The sequence below is a fragment of the Saprolegnia parasitica genome, assembly GCF_000151545.1.
Source record: "Saprolegnia parasitica CBS 223.65 unplaced genomic scaffold supercont2.104, whole genome shotgun sequence".
Classification (NCBI taxonomy): Eukaryota; Oomycota; class Saprolegniomycetes; order Saprolegniales; family Saprolegniaceae; genus Saprolegnia; species Saprolegnia parasitica.
Genome location: NW_012156498.1, coordinates 75,236 through 95,895, shown reverse-complemented (window position 1 = coordinate 95,895; position 20,660 = coordinate 75,236). Strand labels below are relative to the sequence as shown.

The 20,660-nt window shown below is 61.9% G+C and overlaps 4 protein-coding genes across 4 annotated transcripts; 2 read left to right on the top strand and 2 right to left on the bottom strand.

Moving 5' to 3' along the window:
• Window positions 1–381: 381 nt before the first annotated feature.
• On the bottom strand, window positions 382–1,954 carry SPRG_13739 (hypothetical protein). The gene is made up of 7 exons (XM_012352682.1): window positions 1,919–1,954; window positions 1,735–1,863; window positions 1,518–1,693; window positions 960–1,469; window positions 819–896; window positions 702–776; window positions 382–654 (listed from the first exon to the last, which is right to left on the bottom strand). The coding sequence occupies exons 1-7, from the start codon at window positions 1,947–1,949 to the stop codon at window positions 430–432; spliced, it is 1,224 nt and encodes a 407-aa protein (XP_012208072.1). The 5' UTR covers window positions 1,950–1,954; the 3' UTR covers window positions 382–429.
• Window positions 1,955–2,755: 801 nt separating this feature from the next.
• Window positions 2,756–14,327, bottom strand: SPRG_13738 (hypothetical protein; the record flags this gene model as incomplete). The annotated part of the gene is made up of 10 exons (XM_012352681.1): window positions 2,756–3,714; window positions 3,759–3,977; window positions 4,025–9,648; window positions 9,704–9,924; window positions 9,977–11,229; window positions 11,274–12,743; window positions 12,798–12,866; window positions 12,922–13,155; window positions 13,203–13,538; window positions 13,587–14,327. 10 exons carry the CDS (start codon window positions 14,325–14,327, stop codon window positions 2,821–2,823), a joined length of 11,061 nt encoding a protein of 3,686 aa, XP_012208071.1. The 3' UTR covers window positions 2,756–2,820.
• Window positions 14,328–15,219: 892 nt separating this feature from the next.
• SPRG_13737 (hypothetical protein) lies at window positions 15,220–16,655 on the top strand (the record flags this gene model as incomplete). The annotated part of the gene is made up of 1 exon (XM_012352680.1): window positions 15,220–16,655. Exon 1 carries the CDS (start codon window positions 15,243–15,245, stop codon window positions 16,653–16,655), a length of 1,413 nt encoding a protein of 470 aa, XP_012208070.1. The 5' UTR covers window positions 15,220–15,242.
• A 932-nt stretch (window positions 16,656–17,587) lies between these two features.
• Window positions 17,588–20,622, top strand: SPRG_13736 (hypothetical protein). The gene has a single exon (XM_012352679.1). The coding sequence runs from the start codon at window positions 17,597–17,599 to the stop codon at window positions 20,582–20,584; it is 2,988 nt and encodes a 995-aa protein (XP_012208069.1). The 5' UTR covers window positions 17,588–17,596; the 3' UTR covers window positions 20,585–20,622.
• Window positions 20,623–20,660: the final 38 nt, after the last annotated feature.

Genomic DNA, 20,660 nt, shown 5'->3' with positions numbered 1-20,660 from the left:
CAAGTCGCTCATCGACTTGAATCTGGTGCCAGCGTCCAACCTTTTCCTCGGATGGACGACGTCATCGCCGACGCCAACGACCGAGCTCGGCGCGTACCTCAACCAAGGCATTGTACGCACATCTCGTCCCCGCGCGGTCTCGGCTTCATCCTCATCCTCTGATGCGTTGTAGCTCGATGACGTTGGCGCCGAGTCCAAGGACGACGATGATCGGCCGCGTCTACTGTACCCGTCGAGCCAGCCGCTCGTGCCGTCGTCGTCCAATTCGTCGACAACGGCCGACGCCAAGACGACGACGACGACGACGACGTCGGGCGCGAGAACCAAGGGCCGCCCCGGGTGGCTCAAACTGTAAAAAGTAGCGTGTCGCAACACTCGATATTGGGAGACAGTCGTTGTTTTCTCGCTCGGCCTTGGATGGGGGATGGCTTAGGTCTTGAGCGCCTTCTTCTTAGCCTTGTACTTGTCCCAGTGGGCCTGGACCTTCTTGTTGTAGTTCTTGTCGTGCTTTTGCTGGTTGACCGTCTTGGTGATGACTTGCAGCACATCTTCGTCGAGGAGCACATGCTCTTTCCCGACGCGTTGCGGGTTGTACTTGGTGCTCACGCCCCACACGAGCGCATAGTTGAAGTTGTCGAGCATGTCTTTGGAAATCTAGCATCGCGTTGATACCTTGATACCAAGACACATGACCGGCGTACCGACATGCACGCGGCGTTGACCGTCGTGCCCTTGCGTTCCGACGAGAGGACGACGGGTTCGTCAAATTCGGGTTGCTGTCGAAGCGTGAGCTACTAGGGAAGGAAGCGCTCGTATACCTCGCCACGGCGCTTGGTGTAGACGCGCGTGAGACCCATGTACTTCCACATGGTCGCGAGCAAGTGGTCAAAGTTGAGCTATCGCAACAAGCGACCGACAATTGATACCTTGATAGTACGTTGGAAAAAGCGACAACATACCGCGGGCCGGCCGTTGTGTTCACAGGCAATGACGACCGAGTGCGGGTTGCGCGCGAGGCGGTCGACGTCTTCGATCGAGATGACGTCGATCTTGTTGTAGACGTAGAGGCACTTGATGTACTTGCGATTGCCTTCAATGACATCGATCAGATCGTCGACGCTCGCGTCTTCGCGGAAGAGCAGCTCGCAGTTGTGGATCCGGTACTCGTGCAAGATCTTGTAGACGGTCTTGTACGGGTCATCCCCCATGCGCGTGAGGCGCACGGTCGCGTTGAAGGAGATGCCACCGCCGGCCTTCTTGCGGAAATAAATATCCGGCGGGTTGCGGTTCAAGCGCAGGCCGACGGTCTCGAGTTCGTTCTCGAGGATCGCGCGGTGGCGGTTGCCCTCCTCGCGCCCGGCATCGAGCACCATGAGGATCATGTCGGCCGACTTGGAGACAGCAATGACTTCGCGACCACGACCCTTGCCATGCGCAGCGCCTTCAATGATACCGGGCAAATCGAGGAGCTATATACGTTGGTCATACGGTGGTGCGCAGAGCAAGTGAAGCATTACCTGGATGCGCACGTCGTTGTACATGAGGTTGCCGGGAATACACGTTAGCGTCGTGAACTCGACGGCGTTCGTCTCGGACTCGGTGTCGGTGAGCTGACTCAAGAGCGTCGACTTGCCGACGGACGGGAACCCGATGAGCGCGACGCGGCCGTCGCCACTCCTCGCCACGTCAAACCCTATGCGATCGTTGGCATGGAAGAGCTTCGTGGGCGCGCACCTTCGCCGCCGCCGCCGCTCGACTTGTCGCCTTCAAGCAGCTCCGTGCGCAGCTTGGCGAGCTTGGCCTTGAGATGGCCAAGGTGGCCTTCCGTGGCCTTGTTCTTCTGCGTCCGCTTCATCTCATCCTCTAGGAGCGCATGCAGCATGAGCCATATCCGCGTCGTCTACCAGCGAAGGCGCACCAATCTCCTTGATCTTGTCGAGGATCCCCATGCTTGTCCGCTGCCTGTCCTGGCGCCGATCGATTTCTCGCCACTCTTTATGCGGACACTATCCGGATGCCATGGGTCATCCGGATACGAAGCTGGCCCAACGCAACTTGAAGTGTCTGTTGGTAGCCTCGACGATCTGCAGCGTGCTCTCTCGATGCGCATGCGGACGTGATTCTACCCGTGGTGACACGTTGTGTAGCTGCGAAGCGGTGGCTCAATCCACAAGCAAAACACGTCCAGCTTCGCAGAGATGAGCGCCTGCAGTGTGGCCACGCGGTAGCTCCAGGACTCGGCACCGCGTCAATTCAACCGTTTGTGGGTGCTATCGCGAGATATATATCTATCCATTGGATACAACCAAAATTATCTTCACAAGCATTCCATGCACAGACAGTTTTGGAATGACCTCGACACGAGTTGTATAACGAGACATGGCGGCCAGGGAATTTTACATTCCCTTGCTTGGCTCTGTCTCTGTCGTCAGGCGCTGAGCGCTCACACGAAAGCGTCACGCCAATGCAGCGAGGCCACCGAAATGACGTAGGTGGAAGAATGATGTTGCTGGCTAGGCGATCGCCCGAGGCGGACTATACTAGTATACGCTTTTGTGTATTGTCTCCAGGCTCGATCTTAACACTTCGACGTCGCGCCCGCCAAACTGGCCGGCCACTTGCAGTTGCTTCCAAGGGTCCATCTATCTGTTTGGAATGTATTGGCAAACTGTATGCTTGCGGAGAGGATACGCGTTCGTCAACGTCGCTTTGCAAGCGACTTTTTTTGGCGCTAAAACATCACTGGAAAAAGGATGTGAACTCGGGATGTCATTCGGATGCGAACTGGAGGGCTGGTACACTTAAGCCGAAAGCCGGCGGTCAGCCGATATAGAGAAACGAGTGTGCGAGGAGCCACGTCCGGTCCGTTGCGTTCTCAGGCAGGGGCACCAAGACGCGCAAGACGACCGAGCACACGATCGGGTCTTTGGTGCTGTCGACCTGATGCACGGGGAGCTCGACGAGGTCAACATGCGCCTCTCTACCCGCGTCGTCATCGTAGACGACGTAAATGGACGGCAAGTCCGAAGCGGTTCCGAGGCCTAGGGGCCGGCCCAGCTGCCGAGCCGTCGGGTGCCAGCTGGCGTTGTAGGCGCGCACGCCCGTGAGCGTCGTGCCTGCCTGCGTCTCGGCGGTCGTTGGCTTCTTGAGCAGTCGACGGGCAAACCGATCGGCCGTCGACGTGGCGCGTGATACCACGTCGCCGAGCACGAAGCGCGCGCGTTTGGGCACGTGCTGGTACAGAAGAAGCTCCACGAGTCGCTTGGGGTGCGCGAACGCAGGAAGCCAAAACTCGGCGTTGTTGCTGCCGTCCTTGTAGACCTCGAGACACTGGCGTCGCTGCTTCATGTGCGCGAGAAAGGCGTCGATCGAGATGAGCTGGAGACGCGGTAGCACCCGCCAGGACAAGGGGAAATCAAAACCCGCCAGCAACGGCTGCACAATCGAGCGGTGCGACGGTAGGTCTGCAAGATACTCGGCGATATCCCGCTGCATGGCCGTGACCAGCACACCAAAAGCGGTGACTTCGGTGTAGAAGAAATTGGTCCACGGACTCCGCGTCTGCTGGTGCTCTTGCCACGTCGCGAGACTCAGTACATCATGGAACGTGTAGTGAAGTGCGATCGCGTGCGAGAGGCTCTGGAGCTCCTGGACACTGGCCTCGTCATTGCGCTCGAGGGGCGGACACACGTGCTGCAGCGTGTCGCCATACACCTCCAAGAGCCCGCGCTGGACACCGGAAAACCGGGTGCTGGCACCTCGGGCCCCTCGATGCCGCACTCGATGCGCTCCAGCCATGCACAGATCGACTGTACTCGGTCAGCATCCAGAACGTAGCTGCGGTAGACAGCAACTGCGATGGCGAATCGGGTCTCAAAAGGGGTGGTAACCGGTGCTGCTTGTGCGTCGCGCATGGCCATCGCCAGCGTCGAGTCGTCGAACGGGACGGTCGGGGCAAAGAAAACGTGTTGTTGCCGCTAGAAGAAAGACGACATGAGGGATGTTGACGCAACGAGTCAAGTACAAGGAGGGCAACGTGGAGACGGCGAAGGCGCCTATCGAGCCGAGCATCGTCGTTGTCGTCGGCGGTTGTCGGCGGGTGCGTGTCAGCCAGCGAATCCAGTGGTCGCAACGTGCGCTTGTAGGCGTGGCTCGATACGACGGCGTCGCTTATCGGGTCGCGTATCGACGCAAAGAGCCAGAGGCGGTGATGCGCACCACCCTTCTCTTGCTCACACATCATCTGCTCCTGCCACGCGAGGCTGCACGAATGTAGGTGGCGCCTTGGCGTGTGCTGCAGCAAGACGAGTGCCCCGCGGTCTTGGGCAGCAGCTGTCGCGAGGCCATCCCGCACGACGTCGGATGCGTCGTCCGCCGCCACGAGCGATGGGGTGGTGCCAAGCTCCAGTAGGGTCAACACCGCCGACGGCACCGCATCGACAAAGAGAACGATGGGTGTACTACGGTCCGTCGCGTCCAGCGCAGCTTGGAGGGCGGTGTGCGTCGATGTATGCGGCAGCGGCAACGGTGGGAGAGCATGCGGCGATAGCGCCACCGATGTAAAGTGCGTGATGGCAGCGCAGAGCTCGTCTCGGGAATAACAGCACGTGGCAAAGGCAACGCGGTGCCACGCGAGGTCCATCGAGTTGGCACCGAGGTCCACGGGCGGTAGCGACCAGTCGTCGCGCCAACCGTCGCACTTGGAGAGCGTCAGCACGATCGCCCAATTCCGTTTCTCCATCTGCACCGGCTTGCGCAGCGCGTCGGCGCTGGAGATCCACGGCACTTCGCCGCGCCAAATGCGCGCCATCGCACTCAATAGGTCGTTCGAGAGGGCCAAGGACGGCGCAAACTGCCGCGCCGACGCAATTGAGAGGAGGAAGCGCCACGTCACCGCGTGCTCGTTCGAGACGATTTCGTCGACGGCGGCAATGTACTGCAGCACATGCGCGTGGAGATCGGCCAGCTCACGCGGCTCGGTGTTGTCGTGGAACCGCTTGGTGCGTGTCTGCGCGCGCTTGAGTAGCTGTCGCTTCGTGAACGTCTGCATCAAGCCCGGGCGTGCCAGCGACACCAGATCGCGCTTGGTCTCTTCAGCGCGAAGCGTGTCGACCTGCCACCGGTGCTTGGCCGACTCGACGAGCCGCGCGATCGAGGCGCGGCTCCAGGATACGGCGTAGTTGCCATTGATCGCCCGTAGATTGTACGAAGCGTCAAAGAGAAAGACAAGCGTTGGAAGAAGACTCTCCATGTACGATTTCGTCGACGCCGCCAAGCCCGCGGGCGGCGGCTCAGGCGCCTCGTCCGTTTGCAGCCGGTGCCAGACATCGTCGAGCGATGCGTTGGCGGCGAGAGCGGGTGTGAGCTCATCGTCGATGCTGGGTGCATCGTAGTAGGCGACCCAGCTGGTTTTGACTCGAAGATGGTCGCTTTCGTCCCAGAGCGTTGCAACGAGCGACTGAAAGTAGCTGGGGGCGTCCGTCGGGCTCAAGCCAACATCCACGACGTCCATAGCGTTGTAGATGGCCTCGGGCCATTGCGGTCGTGCCACAAACGGAGTCTGCACAAAGACGCACCACTCGGCGTGGACGGTATGGATTTTGCCATCCAATTGCACATGCCCTCTCGCGTGTGCGAAGGCATCGAGGATGAAGCGCAAGTCGGCTTCAACGTTGCAAATGAACAGCTGCTTGCGCGTCTGCAGCGCGCGCATCGTAGCCCGCGAGATGCTCGTCTCAGTAGCGTCGCAAACCAGAAGGGCGTCTCCATACAAGGACGTGAGCCACGCTTTGCCGACCCCATCGCCGTCCATGAGCAGCACCGGCTTTGTACTCGACGTGATCGCATAGGCCGCCGCCGTAAACGCAGTCGTTGGTGGCAGGCCGTGGAGACGCCAGCGCGCCAGTAGCGTGCGCTCCTCATAGACCAGCAGCAGCATCTCGTCCACCGAGCAGGCAAAGTGACGCGTCGCGAGGAGGCGCGTCACAGACTCGAGCACCGATGTCCGCACACAGCTTTTGCACGATGCTAAATACACACGGATCGTGGCTGCCACCATGCACGCGCCGGGCAGGCGGGTACCGAGGACGACCGGTACCGATGTCAACTGGTCCTGGATACGCACCGTAGACGCGTCAAGGCGACGGCGAACGGTCTCCTCGAAGGCGCGCTTGGCTCGGAGCGCGGTCAGCTGCTCTTGCGCAGCTTGCATCTCGACGTCGTGGGCTTCGACATCGGCGCCGGCCATGCCAAGCGCGTTGCGCACCTCGAGCTGCGCGGCTCGATGCTGCGGCGTCGCCTGTTGCATCGCATCGAGTCGGCGGCGGTCGTCGACGAGCTGCGTCGACGCACGCCGCTTGTCGTTCATGATTTTGGCCCACGCCAAGAGTGCATCGAGGTAGTCGAGGACGACTTGCAACGTTGGAAACACTTTTGCATCGGCGATCGAGTGGCGCCATTGCCGCGCGCTGATAACCGCACTCTGCGCCACGCGCTCGATCGACACGTGCAGAAGGTTCCGCACGAGGTCGCGGACACTGCCGCTTTGGCCATCGATCGGTGTATCGCTGCTGGGGCGCCGCCGCCCGCGACCGTGCAAACACAGCTCGTGGAGCACCCTGTGGAGCTGGCTCCAATGGCCGTGAAGCCGCGCCGGCTTGGCTTCGTCGAGGTTGTCGTCGCGCGGCAAGTCGAGGACGGCCGCTCCCCGCGCGGTGGCGCTGGCGTGGAACGGCGCTAGCGCGGCTATGAGCTCTGCGTGTTTGCGCGCACAGGCCTCGGCGGAAATCTTGGCGCTAACCACGTGCGCGTCATAGTGCTCGTCGAGTTGCCGGGCCGCGGCCGTCCACGCCGCAACGTCGCCCATGCACACGGTCCGCCGGGCTTCGAGATCTGCGAGCGCCATCAAGAGGTGCTCCGTACGAGTGGCTAGCGCGTGGATCGTGCTCGTGAGGACCGACGCTTGAGCCTGCGCCTGCGTCCAGACACGCTCTTTGCAACGCCACCGAGCCGTGTGCTCGGACAAGAGTGTCTCGACGACCTCGGGAAACGTGTACTTGGAAATGGACGCTAGGCGCGTCGACGCGCCCGCGTGATGCAGTGCGCGCTCGACATGCGCTTGGACCTCGCCGCAGACCGTTAGGAGCGCCTCGGACCGGGCGTGCCGGGACAGGGTCGGCGCCAGCGACGTCCGTGCGACAATGGCAGCAGCGTTGCCGTCAAAACAGTCACCGTCGTCGTCGTCGTCGTCGTTCAGCCACACGATATGGGCGTGTTCAAAGAGGCATGGCGCGCTGCGTAGCATCGGGTACAAGGTTCGGACGTCGTCGTCGTCGCCGTTCGATGGCATCGGAAGCACGAAGAAGGTTTTTGGTTGTCGCGCGTCCGTTGTGTCACCCGGGTGGACCGCGTCTAGCTCGGTGGCGATGACGGCACGCGCGTCGATCGACGGCGGTACATAGACGAGACGGCGGCTTGCGGACGCCCCGACCGTTGTACACGTCGCCTCGTACCACTCGAGGCCGACGATGGCGCTGGCCATGCGGACGGTAGCCGCCACCTGCTGCGATGCATCGTACCTCCCCGCTTTGTACTGTAAAAAGATGCACGCAAACGGCCCGGCGCGGAGGGGCAGCGTGAGGACGCGAAGGAGCTTGGCGAGGCAGGAAACGGTGGCTTTGGACGCATACACCGTGGTCGGGTACTTGGACGCGAGGCGCCACGCGCCAAGACACTCGGCGACATACTGCGGGTGGTAGATCTCGTCGTATTGGCACGGCTGGCGGGCGTTGGGGCAAAAGACCAGCCCATTCAAGCTCTTCCTCGACTCGAGCTGTGCGACAGACGCCGGGCCAAAACCACTGGCCAAGGCGGCGCCGAGGCTCGCTCGGAACTGGGCAACGTCGGCGGCCGATCGAAGCGCGTCTTCAAACTCGCGGGAGACTTCGTGGGCCCAGAGCATGCTCAGCCCGAACGTTGCATATGTCGATGGCGGTAGCGTGCCGATGATACGAAGGACGTCGAGTCCTTTTCGCAGCACGTTCCAGCCAAGCATTGGTGTCGCCGGGTGCTCGAGGACGTCGAGCAAGAGCGCGGTGGTTGCCTGCAGCACCGAATCGCGCAACGACGGCGACAGCACCGGCGTCGTCGACGTCGCACACACGGCAAAGACAGAGTCGGGCGTCGGGGGGTCGAGCACAAGAGCAAAAAAGTGCCGAAGGAGCCGCCGCGACAGGCGTGTGTCGTCGCTACTACGCATGGCACCGACAAACCAGACGTGACGGAGGCGAATGTCTGCGGCCTCGAACCGCCACCGCTGCGTCTCGACGAGCTCGCGCACGCAGTCGACGCCGGTGCGGGCGACGTGCAAGTCATCCAGGACGACGTAGTGGTCGAGGCCTTTGACGTGGCCGAGCGTGCGCTCACGGACCCACCCGAGCTTGGACGCGATGCGGTGTTTCAGGTGGTCCATGGAGCCATAGCACGGAATGTAGTCGTGGGAGCCGTCGGAATGACAGTAGTAGCGGTGCAAGAGGTGGGACTTGCCGCTGCACGAGGCTCCAGTGAGCAGGATGGGGCGGTAGCTCGGGCGCCATACCGTGGTGAAGAACGCAGTGCGTACTGACGCCGCGCCGAGAGCGCCAATCCATGCTGGCGCCCCTGCCACGAGTGTCGCCGACGGCCACGGCACCCAGCGCACCAAGGCGACATCAAACACGTAGTCAAAGACGCCATTGTGACTCGGTATCGGCGATGCAAGGACACGGTAGTGCTGCGGCAGATCGCCAACGATCGCGCGTCGCAGTAAATGGCCAAACGTCTCTTTCTGGGCGGGCGCCAATGTGGCACCAACGCACCAAATCAAGCCAAAGACAAAGCATCCTTCCAGTAGCGGCGCAACGGTTGCCGACGACGAGGGCCACCCGCCGCCAGTCGCGACGAGCGCATCGACGAGCGAGAGAAGCGACACCATTGTGGAAGCTGACGCGACGACCATCGGGTGCTTGGGCGGCAGCAGCGTGCATGCGAGCGGAAACACCCAGAACCCGAGATCTTGCAGCGTCTTGCCGTGCGACCGGGCGATCGACGACGGCAGTCGTTGCAGCCACGCGTCGAGCACGTGGCGCCAGCTCAGGCCCGAGGTATCGAGATGGACCTGGCCGATGGAGGGCGCCGTGAACGGAGAGAGCCCGACGACGACGTCGGTTTCCAGCACAATGCGCCACGCCTGATGCGCTGGGATGGCCTCCAGTGGTCCGTGTTGATAGTCGTCTAGAAACGCCACGACCGTGTCGAGGAGCATCGCGTCGCAGGGCCCGTCGAGAACGATCCAGCGCGTCTCGGTCGAAATCGCTGTGGTCACGACCTCGTGTAGCCACGAAGGCTGGAGGCCGGTGCTGTAAAACGGCTCGAGAAGGCGCGATTCGCCAGGATACAGCCGAACGATGTCGCATCGCGTGTCGGCAGCGGCAGCAGCCAGCAACGTCGACTTGCCCACCGCGGGTGCCCCAAAGAGGATCGAGCAGAGAAAGGTCGAGGTGGTGTGCTGTAGCTGGTCCATCTTGCTCGCATGGTACTCGACAGCGCCGTCACTCGGAGTGGACGGCACGGGCGCGAGGCGCCGCAGCAGCAGCTGGGCCGCGGAGGCGTCTATACAACCGCGCACTCAATATGCAAACGAGCAATGCGCCTAGAAAAATCGCACCCGCAATCGAGAGTCGGGCCGTCACGGTGCGTTCAACGGCAGCGATGACAGCGTCGCATTCGGCCTCGAGCAGCAACGAACTCGAGCATGCAGCAGCACGGTGAGACGCAGCGCTTAGCGCGAGACGCCACGGCGCGAGCGGTAGCTCGGTGACGCGTACCTTTTCAACGCGTAGGCCATTTCGGAACGCGCCAATCCAAGCGCCCAGTGCTTCGTAGTGCCTAGTTGGCCACACGTGAGTCGTCTTCTTGGTCCAACAAATGGGTCGCGTACTGGAACCCACAGGCGTACAACGCGCGCTTTGTCGCCACGTGTGCATCGAGGGGCACGAGCGCGCAAGGCACGAAGGTCGCCGAGAGTGTCGTTGCCGTCGCCATCGGTGCCGACACCGACGCCAGCAAGACGAACTGCGGGTGCACGTTGGCAGTGCGTCCGTTGATCGACAGGCGCCGACCCAACGCCTGTTGCAGCACGGCGTGCGTCAGCTTGCCGACGACCGATGCCGCGGCTGCGTGCAAATTGGCGATGAAGAGCCAGCTTCCCGTGCTTGCGGCGCCCAGTAGCAGTTGCCCGAGTTGGCGCCACGACGACGCACTAGGCGTCGTAGCCGTGTGCAGTGCAAGTGTCGTGCCAAGAAGACATGCGAGGTCCCGTGCCGTGTCGGTGGCGCCGTCGCCTTGTAAGAGTAACCCGCGGCCATGGCGCAGCGCGAGAGAGAGGCCAAAGACAGCCTTCTCGGTCGTAAATGCACTTCGCGGGCGGTGGTGGCACACAATGGCGTGGCGGTAAGCCATCGACGTGTGCAGCACCTCGAGCACATACTCGCCGGACGCATCGAGCTTGTGCTTGGGATAAGCTTGCCACTGGAAATCGTTGTGTCGTGCCCCTTTCAGGTCGGTTGTGACATTGAGGAGCGCGCTGACGTCGGTGAGCAGCACGGCCATCTTGAGTGGACACGTGCGTAGGGTTCGGATCATCTCCTTGGCCACGGTCTGGAGCGCGCGATGGACGTCGTCCGTGGCTTCACCGGCGTCGATGGCGCGCGTCATAGCTCGTGTCCACACAAAGTGCAATGTCGCCACGGCGACTTGCAGCGGGGCCGTCGTAAGCAGCGACGCGACGGAGACGAGGGTGTCGGTGGCCGAAAACGCTGCCGATAGCGCGTCACGAACGGCCGTGTGGATCGCCACGTCGAGACATTGGAGCTGCGCACCGAGGTGCTCAAACCAGCCTTCCGCGACGGGCCACTGCCACGGTATCGGTGTCGCCAGAGGAAGAACGTCGTTGCCGTGCAGACATACGTGCGCAATGCTGCCATCGGTATTCGACACGAGGTCGCACAGACCGTCGTAGAGTCCTTGAAGGCAGCGCACGATTGCGCTCCTGTCTTTGGCCGCGAGAAGATCCCGAAGCGTATCGTTCGGGAGGAGCCACAGCTTGGGACACGCGTCTCGCTGCAACTCCAAGACAACTGTAATCGCCTTGGTGGCGTGCTCGAGGATGCGCCAGCACCGTTCCAGAGGCTCCTACACGGCAGATAAGCCTCACACGTGTCGTCCTTGCCGTCTACCTTGAGGTTGTCGGAATCGACCATGCGGGCGACGCTTGGCTGGCCGCGCACGAGGTGCAAGAGACTTCGCCAGATTTTCTCCATCGTCGCGACATCCCGGCCAATGTCCGTGTCGGTCACGCGGTAATAGAAGCCTTCGACGTCGCGCCACCGGCACTGGACGTCGTGCCAGAGCTTCAAGAGCTCGGCGGCAAAGTGGAGCTTGTCTTGCCATAGGCATACTTCGTGGAGCAATGGCGTCACATGCGGCGAAGCCACCAACCCGTGCACCGTTAGGCGCTGGTCGTCGACTTCGGCGCGCAGCTCGGCGAAATTCGTAATCACAAACGTGTCCTTGAGCGCATACCGCTCCAGTGCAAAGAGGGGCCGGGCCCACGACCGGCGCAGGCCCACGAAGGTTGTTTCGAGACCGAATTCCGCGACCGCCGTCTTGTGCACGCTCTCGGTGGCCGAAAGCACCGAGAGAATACCGTCGTCGACGAGGTCTTCGAGCGTAAAGAGCAGCTTTTCTTGGGCGACGCCCGTGACGGCGTGGTGTCGAGGTAGAAGCGAGACAACTTGCACCCAGTGGCGCGGCTTCATGCTGCCGGACGCGACCATGGCGACGACGGGAGCACCGACGCTAAAGGCGTCGAGCTCGGACGCGAGTGCGTCGAGGGACGCCATGATGCGAGGATTGGCTTGAAATTCAAAGCGCGCGCCTGCCATTTGCGCGCGCCACACCTCGAGTTTGGCCATGACGTCGGCGCCGTTGAGAACGTGAAAGGGTGTCTTGCTCCAGACATGCGTCGAGGTAACGAGCTCGGCGGCCATGGACCAAAACCGAGCGTACGGCGAGATGTGCGACAAGAGCGTAGTCACTTCCATGTCTTTGGAAAGCGGGCTTCCGAACGCTCGCTCCCGCACCATGAACGCGTGCACTTGGGCGACTGCGGTCTCGGCGCGCTCCAACAGGCTGTGCGCGCGGTCGGCGATCGCATCGAGCTTCTCGCGCGCCCAGACCACCGACTCGATAAAGTCATGCATGTCGTGGCGCAATGCGCTCATGTCCAATTGGAACCGACGCTTCTCTTTCACGAGTCCTTCCATGAGCTGGAGTTTTTTCCAGTCGGCGATTTCGCTGGCTCGCAAGGCGGCGACATGGAGCCGTTGCGGCCACTGCTGGAGTGTCCAGTGCCGCGCCCAGATCGCCTTGTGCAGTGCAATGTGCACGCGCACACCGAGGCCCGCGATCGCGTCGAGGCGGCCGTCGATCGCGCTGACGGCGAGCCGGCGTTCGTGCACCGAGAGTAGAAGGTCGTGGATGTAGTTGCACTGCGCGTCGACGTCCACTTCGGTCTTGGGGACGGTCGCGAGTTTGTTGAAATCCCCTTCGAACGCTGCCGTGATGCTGCCTTCGCAGATGTGGCAGTTGGCCGCCAACGCGTGCAGCGTGGTCTGTACCACATCATGGACTTGGTCGTAGAGCACCTAAGCCCATTTTCGATTGAAGGAATCTATCGTTTTGATAGAATAGTGTAGGACCTGTTTGAGGTGCCGCGAGTCGACCTGCAGGAGCCCAAAAGCTTCGTCGTCAAAGGACGAGACGGCGACCTATGTGATCCACTCGACCATGACGGCTGTGATAACACACATTGACCGTACGCACCGTCGTCAGCGTCGATGTAAACCATTGCAGTTGGTCTAAAACCATTTGAAAATTGTCGTCGGGCAAGAAGACACTCTGGTCGGTGCCGAGCAGCGATTGCAGACGCGCCATGCGCGTGTCGAGCTCCAACACAAACGCTTGGTACCGCTCGACGAGCGCCAATGGCCCGAGAAACAGACGGCGCATGATGCTTGTGGTCTCGGCCATCGCACTCTGCACCTCGGCGGCTCGTTCCTACTCCGTCGACGAGTTAATTTTCGATAGTGGAGGCGGCGACACACCGCGTGGAGCAGCGGGAGGGGCGCGACGTGCGGCACAAGCGCGCTCTCAATACGCACTTGCTGTAAAAAAGACGTTGTCGTCGTGCCAATGAGCTCGACGATCGCGGCTTCGACCTCGTCCAGTGACGGCTGCAGCGTCACGGTACGCGTGCGACCGGATGTAGCAACCAATGCGAGCGTCAGCGCGAGGATCGGCGGCTTGAGCCGCGGGCGGTAGTACAGCGGTACGTGGCGCTTCCGGATGGTCGACATGGGAATCTCGGACGCTTGGCGCGTGATCTGCGTGCACCGGGGCTCCAAAAGGAGGCGCCAAAAGCCCGACGACGACGACGCCATCTAGCCATCCATATCGTCAGTGTGCGATGAGCCGATACGCTCTCGTACCAGGTCCGTCAGGTCTCGACTGAGGAGACAGTCGACATACTTGACAAACCGGCGCACCACGCTCGGGTCTTTTCTCGGTGCAATCTCGACCGAGCACTGGATAAGCTGGATGATGGCCTTGCGCCAGTCAAGACGCAGTGTCTCTTGCGCAATGGCCATAGTCGCGTGCTGCAGGCAGAGGTAGTCGGGCAGCAAAAACGGCGGCTGCGGGCGTGACGCGATCGCGTCATAGTCGCTGGGAATGTCATAAAAGAACGAGACGTGCTGCAAGATCGAGGAGGACATGGTGAGCACTTGCCGCAAAAGTGGCAGCGTCCACGGTGGCGAAAACAAGTACGCGGCTTGGAGCTGCTGCCGCGCCACCGCAAACGGTGCATGCCGCTCGCCAATTTCACCCGGCGTCGGCGTCCGAAGAGTGGCTTCCAGTGCTGCGTACGCTGCGAGAATGGGATATTGCTCTCGCTGAAGTTGGTAGATGCGCGAAGTCTTCTGCATGGCCATGGCGTAGTCGTCACAAGCCGTGGCCAGCGCCGACGATAGGAGACGGCCATGCGTCGACAGCAGAGCTTTGGGGCGCGGCAAGGCACCGATCGCGCGCTGGACAATGCGCTCCTTCCAGTGCTGTGCGAGCACATAGGCACCGTCGGGTATGGTATCGCGGAGTGATGACGCGACGCGGCACACGTCCCGGATCAAGGCGTTTTCCTGGAAAAAGATGGCTCGCTGCTGGAGGAACGTCATTGGGGTGTCTACGGAAAGGACTGTCTTTGGAAGGGACAGGAATATGATGCGGATACCGGATGGAAGCATCAAGTTGACCCGGTGCACGTGCTTTTCCAAGCCGGACGCAAGAAATCGGATGCGAAAGCATCCAGTCTACAGATCGAAGTTGCGGATGCATTCTGGATAGCGTCGATGGATAGCACTACCTCGCGAGTGTACGCGAGGACGTGGCAGTCTCTCCAAGCAGCAGTGTCGTCAACGGTAGGTTCGCCCGACATTGCAGCGTCGTGGTAGAGTGACTTGGCCAGAAGAGGCCCATTGGCGTCATCGATGTGGCGGTACGCTTCCCGGTCACGGAACCAGGGGGCTTTAAAGAACGCATCCAGTGATGGCGAAGATGGCTGTGTCTCGGGCGGCTTGCAGACAGTCGCAATGTCATGGGGTGAATCTTGATTCGGGCGGCGGTCGTCTTCTGCATTCATGGCGCGAGGTGCAGCGGCGAGCATGCGGTGGGCCTGCGCAGGTGGCCTCGGACCGACCCGCCCCGAGCTCGGTGGTCGTCGGGTAATGGTCGCAGATTTCGCACTACGCACATTACCATTGTACCACGGCAGCGCAGTGGGTAGTGTACCGCACGGGCGGCTTGGCGACGCGCGGCGAGCTACCACCGAGGCCATCGGTCGTTGCAGGACTTGCAAGAAGCGTCGGCAATCGGAGCTTGACGAGCGGTTCCACGGGTGCAGAAGGTACCGTCGTTTCGGGCAGTCGGTAGGCCTCCTTCTTGGTGCTGAGGCGGCTTGTCTGCGGCCGTTGCCGCTGGTTGTTGCTGCCGCGACGGTCCATCGTCGCAAGATCCAATTGCATTAACCCTCCGAAAGCGACCAATCACATGCAAGTGCAAAGTGGCGACCAATCAGAAGAGATCGAACGCCCATGATCGTCCGACGCGACGGCCGGCTGGCGCTGCTCGAGTCGGCGCCAAGCACATGCATCGACTGCCCGGTCATCGTGGAAAACGCGCGCGCGACACTGCTACGCACAGGCGTAGCTCTCCTCGAGAGGCTCGTCGGTGCCTCGCCGCCCGTGTATGTGCTGGTCGTCCGCAACGACCTCGCAAGCGCCGCCGCCATCGTGGCAGCCGCCGAGAGCAAGCACGTCGTGGTCCTCTTGCCGGCGTCGCGCCTGCACTTGCTCGAGTACACGATTGCCCAAACGGGCGCAGCGTTGGTCGTGGATGCGACCGTGGGTACTGTGACGACGACGACGACGACGACGTACCGTCCACAATGGCCTTGCGAGGCGTTTGGATCCGACGGCGGCGTGTGCATGCTCACGTCGGGCAGCACAGGCACGTCCAAAGTCGTGGCATGCGCGTGGCCGAGCATGTATGCGCAGGGCGACGCGACGCAGGCCGCCATGTTCCCCACCCGTCCATGTCGCTTCGTGCTCGCGTCATCGATCGCCCACGCATATGCGATCAACGCGCTCTTTGCCATTCTGACGTCAGCGCATGGTGACACGTCGACACTCGTTATGAGCAGTCGCATGGACGCGCTCGTGCCCGTCTTGTCGACGCCGGCACCGTCGGCCGTGACCATTGTCTTTGGCACCCCAGGCACGTACGCGCCGCTGCTGCAGGGCTCGAAACCCGTGCCCTTGTTTGCTGACTTGGCCTACAGCGCCGGCGTGACCTTGCCGACCGAGATGCACACTGCGCTGCGCCGCGACTTTGGCCTTTTCCTCGTACAAAACTATGGGTCGACCGAGACCGGTGGGATTGCCGCCGGTGGGATCCGTCCCGGCGTCGCACCGCCGACGCATCTACGTCTTCCAAACGCCGGTGCGCTCTGGCCCGGCGCGCTCGTGCGCGTGCAGAAGCCAAGCACCGGGATGGTGTGTCGGGACGGCGAAGACGGCGAGCTCGTCGTGCAGACACCGTGGCAGTGTGCGGGTTACGTCGAGCAGAAAACGCTCGTCCGCATTAGTGCCGATGGCTTTTACCAAACGTCGGACGGCGGGGCCGTGGTCCAAGGCCACGTGTTTGTCGGCGACCGTCTCCGCGCGCCCGTGCGCTGCCGCGCCGGCCACTTTACGGTCTTTGTACCCCGGCACGAGATTGAAGACGCTGTCTTGCAACACCCAGCGATCTCAGATGCCCTCGTACCCGTCGTCGACGCTTCGCCCGAGACGGTCGTGCTCCTCGTCGTGACGTCGCTGCCTTTGCAAGAGGCAGAGAAAGTCTGTCGTTCGTTGCTGCCGTCGTTTGTCTCGACCGTCGACATTCGAAAGGTGGAGCACTTGGCGTGCAGCGCCGCCGGGAAGCTCCTCTACTCGATCCCAGAGTAGTCCATGCTGATGCAGCAACACAATAATGTCCTCCGAGCCGTTTTTGCTCTATTCGCACAATATAGATTGTTGCCTCGGACTCTGCTATTCGAATAGTACAACTCTTCGGCGAAGAGCCAGCGTTCGTCGACGGCACGCTCACTTTTGGCGCCAAAAAGATCGCCTGACAAACGACGCAGACGAGCGCGTATTTTTCCGCCAGCATACAGTTTGCCGATGCATTCCAAACAGATAGATGGACCCTTCGAAGCAACTTGAAGTGGCCGACCAGTTTGGCGGGCACGACGTTGAAGTGTAGGGATGGAGCCTGTCGTGGGAACAATCTCACAAACAAAAGCGTATATAGTCCGTCTCGGTAGCCGACGCGGGAGGGTTACTTCGAAAGCCATGTGTCCAAAGACTCCGCTTCAGAGCTCTAGAGCTTTGTTGCAATTCATTCGATGCAAAACTGCGTTGAGTTTGACCTCCACCAAATTACATAGCATGAACCAAACTCAACGTCGATGATGCGCCTGCACTTTCGTACTACCTCGCATTGCAACTACCGTGACTCACAGCCTCGTCGCCGAGCCGCTTCAAGGCATGTGCGCAAGTCGACGGCGCGCGTGTCCTTCCATGAGACCCTGGATTCGATACCGACGCCTTCTGGTTGAATGGATTGGAGCTGTGCGCTGGAAGGGGCAATGACATGGGGCCTGTACGATATTGATCATATTTGCCAGGTACATATATTGCTCTATTGCTGTATCGCTATATTGGTTTCACCTTGCTCAGGCGTCACCCGGTACCCCGTACTGGCGTCTTGCTCGCTCGGCTTCAACTGGCGCGCCATGTCTCACATCACGCACCATTCCGGATACCATGGATAGTATCCGGAACTCTATCCGGATGATTTAATAAAATTGGCGAGGCTGTATTTGCTCCACGCCACTGAAAACGCAATGGCGCAGCGGACGAGCGAACTCATCCTCGCCGCCGAGTCGTCGCTGGCCTTCCTCGCGCAGCTGCAGGAAGAAGAGGAGCACCATGAGGCCTCGACCATCAAAGACGTGGACATGACGTCGTACGAGCCCGTGGCGACGCGGCCCGAAGTCAGCCGCGCGGCCAAGGCCGCCGCCCTCCTGGACGTGCTCGAGGCGGCGTCGGTCGAGAAGTCGGTCAAGCAGGGCATGGCGCATGTCAAGGTTCAGTTCCCAGATCGGTCCGTCGAATATGTGGACGTGGACGCGGCGACGACGACCGTGGGCCACGTGCTCTACCTGGCGTGGGCCAAGCGCCAGAGCACGCCCAAGCCGTCGGATGCGCCGCGCTTTGTGGGTCTCTTCCAAGGCCAGGAGGTGCCAAGCGACTGGGTTCTCTTGGACTGCGGCCTCGCGCTCGAAGGAACGCTCCACTTGCAGCTCGCATCGTCGTCGCGGTCGGCGACGGCCAACATGCGCCCGTACGACCATGCGACGATCTCGTCCATCTCGAACGCATACGAGACGCAGAGCGACGACAGCAACACGTACAACAACCCGACGATGCATCGAGCGGCGTGGATCGAGCACTCGGTGCGTCCGGAAGAAGATGCGTTTGCGACCGCGCTCGACCAGCTGTACACCAAGCTCGAGATGGTCGAGGACCCCAACCAGCTCTGCCAACAAGTGCTCTCGCAGTACGTCGAGATCCTCCAGAATGAAATCGAGGCCCGCGTCAAGGCCGGCGTCTCGTCTTCCTCGTCCTCCTCCTCCGCGCCAGCGCCATTCTCCCTGCAGCATGGCTTCTCGTTTCAAAACAAGCAGCCCGACCCGAGCGTGCTTCTCAACGAACTCAAAAACGAGCGCAACACGTGGCGATTGCTCTACGAGCTCCGCGATCTCAGCATTCAGAAGCACGACGACCTCTGCGTCCTGCAGACGTCGTCGCAGCTGCCATTGACGGCCGCGTCGACCGAGCTCGACGCGATCGCAGCCCTAGAGAACCGCAACCAGCTCTACGCGCTTCAAAAAACCGTCCTCAAGTGGCTCGAAGCCGTCGCGGCCGAGAACGTGGTGGCGACGACCGAGAAGCGCCACATGCACGCGCGGACGCTCAAGCAGCTCCAGCGCCAGCGCCGGGCGAGCGTCGTCTGCGCCATGGACCCCGATGGGCCGTTGCGCGAAGGCGACAGCTACGTCGACGACGACGACGCCGAAGACGAGCTCGACTTGCTCACGAGCGTGTGGCACCTCCTCCGCGCCGGCAAGCCGCGCGAGGCCGCCGACCTCTGCATCCAGCTTGGCCAGCCGTGGCGCGCCGCAAGCCTCGCGGGCGGCGAAGTCAACGGCGCGTGCGAAGGCGACGACGGCGTCACGCGCTGGGGCAACCCGTACCGCATCTTGTGGAAGCACATGTGCTGGCAGCTCGCGGACGCCACAGACCATGCATCGATGGCCAAGACGACGAGCCTGCGTGCGCGCGAGCTGGAGCGTGTCATATACGCTGCCCTGAGCGGCAACGCTACCGTCGTGTTGTCGTCGCCGACCTGCGCGTCGTGGGAAGACCACGTGTGGGCGCTTACAAAAGCGGCGGTCGGGCACGCCGAAGACGATGCGATCTCGCACCTGCTCGAGCTCAAGGCCCAGTCGACAACGCTGGCGCTCGAGCTCAACAAGGACCATTTGCGTCTGTACCGTTCGTTTTTGGCGACGACCAAGGCCGTCGGCGGGCAGTATGTGTCGAGCATGGAGTCTCTCTTCGCCGATGTGTCGGGCAGCGCGAATGCGACCGTGCGGGACCAAGCCAGCCATCCGCACCGCCGCATCCAGGCCAAGCTCGTCTCGTCGCGTGTGGACGTCATCATCCGCGACATCCTCGCCCGCCTTGTGGACACGGACGACAAGATGTTGTTCTCGTGGGACCTCGGTCCGTCGACGCACGACGTGTCACCGCAGCTGCTCCGGTTCGGCGCCCATTTCGTGCTCTTTATGAAGACGACCGGCGAAGTGTTTGATGTGGACGCGGGCCACAAGGTGCTCAAGGCGTACCTGCGCCACCTCGTGCAGCACAAGCAGTTCAAGCTCGTCGCGCTCTACGCGTCGCAGCTGCCGGAAGACGCGCGCGCCGCAGTCTACGCGCAGTGCGTCACGGCGGTCCCGTCGCACGCGTGCCTCGCAGCGATCGCGCCGTTTTGCTCGCCGCCGCTGTTTGCACACGTCACCAAGACCGCGGCCGAAGCCATGATGACGATGCCGCACGCCTCGGACGCCGACCGCATCGGTGCGCTCGACATCCTCTGCTACGACGAAAGCCACCGCGCCGAAGCCGTCGTGCAAGCCAATTCCCTCGCTCGGTACTTTGTGCTTCAGGACAAGCAGTCGAGCTTGACGCCGCTGCTCGCGGCGCTGCCTCCCGACACGCTCGCGCTCCTCCACCGCGTCGACTTTGGCGACCGTGCCGACGACCTGCGCCGCGCCGTCCGCGAACACTTGGCGTGGAAGGCGTACGTGGAGGCGACCGAGGCCTACGATGCGTGGCGATCGCTGGTCGGCAGTCGGCGCGCCGTGAGCTGCTTTTCGGAGGAGGAGGCCGAGGTCAAGACATTGTTGTTTCGGGCGTCCGTGGCTCTCGCCGCGCTCATCGACGTGCTGCACTTTGAACACGGCTGGCTTCTGCACTGCGGCGTTGCCAACGCCGACGTCCTCCGCGCGCGCTGTCTGCCCTCGCTCGTGTTCTTTGCCCACCGCGTTCAAATGGAGACGCTCGCGCAGGTCGAGCGCCTGCAGTTTTACCCCGCGGCGGCCATCCCTACGATGACGCTGGCGCTGGCGCGGGATGCGCTGCAGCTGGCCGACGTGGTCGCGGACGAGCACTATCGCGTGTACACGGCGTTCTCGATGGACGAAACGAGACACTTGCTCGCGCTGCTGCAGCAAAGCGCGCTCGCACACCTCGCGTGCGCTCCTTAATTCTACTAACACACAACCGACTTCCCTTGCATTCTTCCCACGTGGTCGTCGATGGCTGGCAGCGCAAGGTCGGTGA

Bases quoted from the DNA above. Each gene is read 5' to 3' on its own strand.
- SPRG_13739 (XM_012352682.1), bottom strand. From the start codon at position 1,949: ATGGGGATCCTCGACAAGATCAAGGAGATTG. The intron at 1,864-1,918 runs GTGCGCCTTCGC...ATGCGCTCCTAG, and splicing joins CGACAAGATCAAGGAGATTG to AGGATGAGATGAAGCGGACG. The intron at 655-701 runs GTACGCCGGTCA...ACGCGATGCTAG, and splicing joins TCAACGCCGCGTGCATGTCG to ATTTCCAAAGACATGCTCGA.
- SPRG_13736 (XM_012352679.1), top strand. From the start codon at position 17,597: ATGGCGCAGCGGACGAGCGAACTCATCCTCGCCGCCGAGTCGTCGCTG.